We start from the raw sequence: 1,199 nt of genomic DNA on the forward strand, positions 1-1,199 counted from the left end.
AAACCAGACGTACTACGCAGGGACCGGTACCGCCAGGTGATGGCGCGAGAGGCAGAGATCCTTCACCTCAAGCAGACGGCTGGACTCACCTCGCCGGAGGACAACGAGGATGGTCAAGGCCAAGGCCAAGGCCAGGGCCAGGGTCAAGGTGAAGGTCAACCCAAGAGCCAAGTTGTGCGCGTCCGGCGCGTGGGCGTGTTCGGCCAGAACCCGACAGCAGCAGCCGTTAATTTCGTGACGTCAGAGAACTCGGACCCACAACATCACCACCCCGGCCACACCCCCGGCCACGCCCACGGCCCCTCCCCTGTGACCTCTGACCCCGTGTACGCGGGGCGGGTGAGGGCGATCGACGTGCAGCTGCCCAACGCTGATGAGAACATCGTAGATAACGATGAGGAGGAAGAGAACAGACGACGCCGCGGCGAGACGCACGGGCAGAGACTCCTCAAACATTTCGACTTGGACTCGGAACCGGACAGCGATGTTGTCGTCGCCGCCACTTCCGGTCCTTTCGGGCGCAACAACTTCCGGCAGCAGAACCAAAATAATATGTCCAGGAGAGGCCGGCGGAAGAACAGCGTGGGGACACCGGGGACACCTGGCACACCCGGTCAGCAAGTTCCTGGCAAACCGTTAGGACTACTGGAGAACCTGATGGACAACATGAAGCTGGAGAAATACCCGGACCACTGGTACACGCAGGTTCTTGAGGCTTCTGACATCAGCTATAGGCGGCGGGTCGGGAGCGCACGCTCTCTCAGCTCTCCGCGAAGCACGCCGATGTTCACTCGTACGTCACACACTCGCGCGGGGCGGCCTCAGACGAGTATAGGATCCGGCTCCGCGGAGCGTTCAGCGTCTGCTGGAACATCTGGACGGGCGGGGGAGAAGGTGTCCATCGTTCCACCGCCCCCCGTGACCTTCAGCACGGTGGTGTGTCAAGGTCACCCGACCTCTAAGACCCGGCGCCAGCTGCTTGAGATTGTGAACAGGGAGCACGCGGAGGAGGAAGATCTCTACTCCCGGAGCTCTGTGGCCAGATGTCTGCGGCTCAACAGAGAGAGGACCAGGGTGCTGCAGGAGAAGGTCAACGACTTTGTCAAGTCTCTGGAGGATTTGGAGAAGGCCAGAAAAAGGGGGAAGGGGATCTTGGATCAGTTGTCGTAGTGTGGGTTGGGGGGTGAAGGGGGATGGCG

The 1,199-nt window shown here is 61.2% G+C and overlaps 1 protein-coding gene across 1 annotated transcript; it reads left to right on the plus strand.

Moving 5' to 3' along the window:
* Window positions 1-6: 6 nt before the first annotated feature.
* On the plus strand, window positions 7-1,166 carry LOC106013878 (the record flags this gene model as incomplete). Its single annotated transcript, XM_013090678.1, is given in 1 exon segment — window positions 7-1,166. A coding segment is annotated over 1 exon segment (1,160 nt), but the record flags the coding sequence as incomplete, so codon positions are not given.
* Between the last annotated feature and the right edge of the window lie 33 nt (window positions 1,167-1,199).

The sequence above is a fragment of the Aplysia californica genome, unplaced genomic scaffold (genome assembly GCF_000002075.1).
Source record: "Aplysia californica isolate F4 #8 unplaced genomic scaffold, AplCal3.0 scaffold01411, whole genome shotgun sequence".
Taxonomy (NCBI): Eukaryota; Metazoa; Mollusca; class Gastropoda; order Aplysiida; family Aplysiidae; genus Aplysia; species Aplysia californica.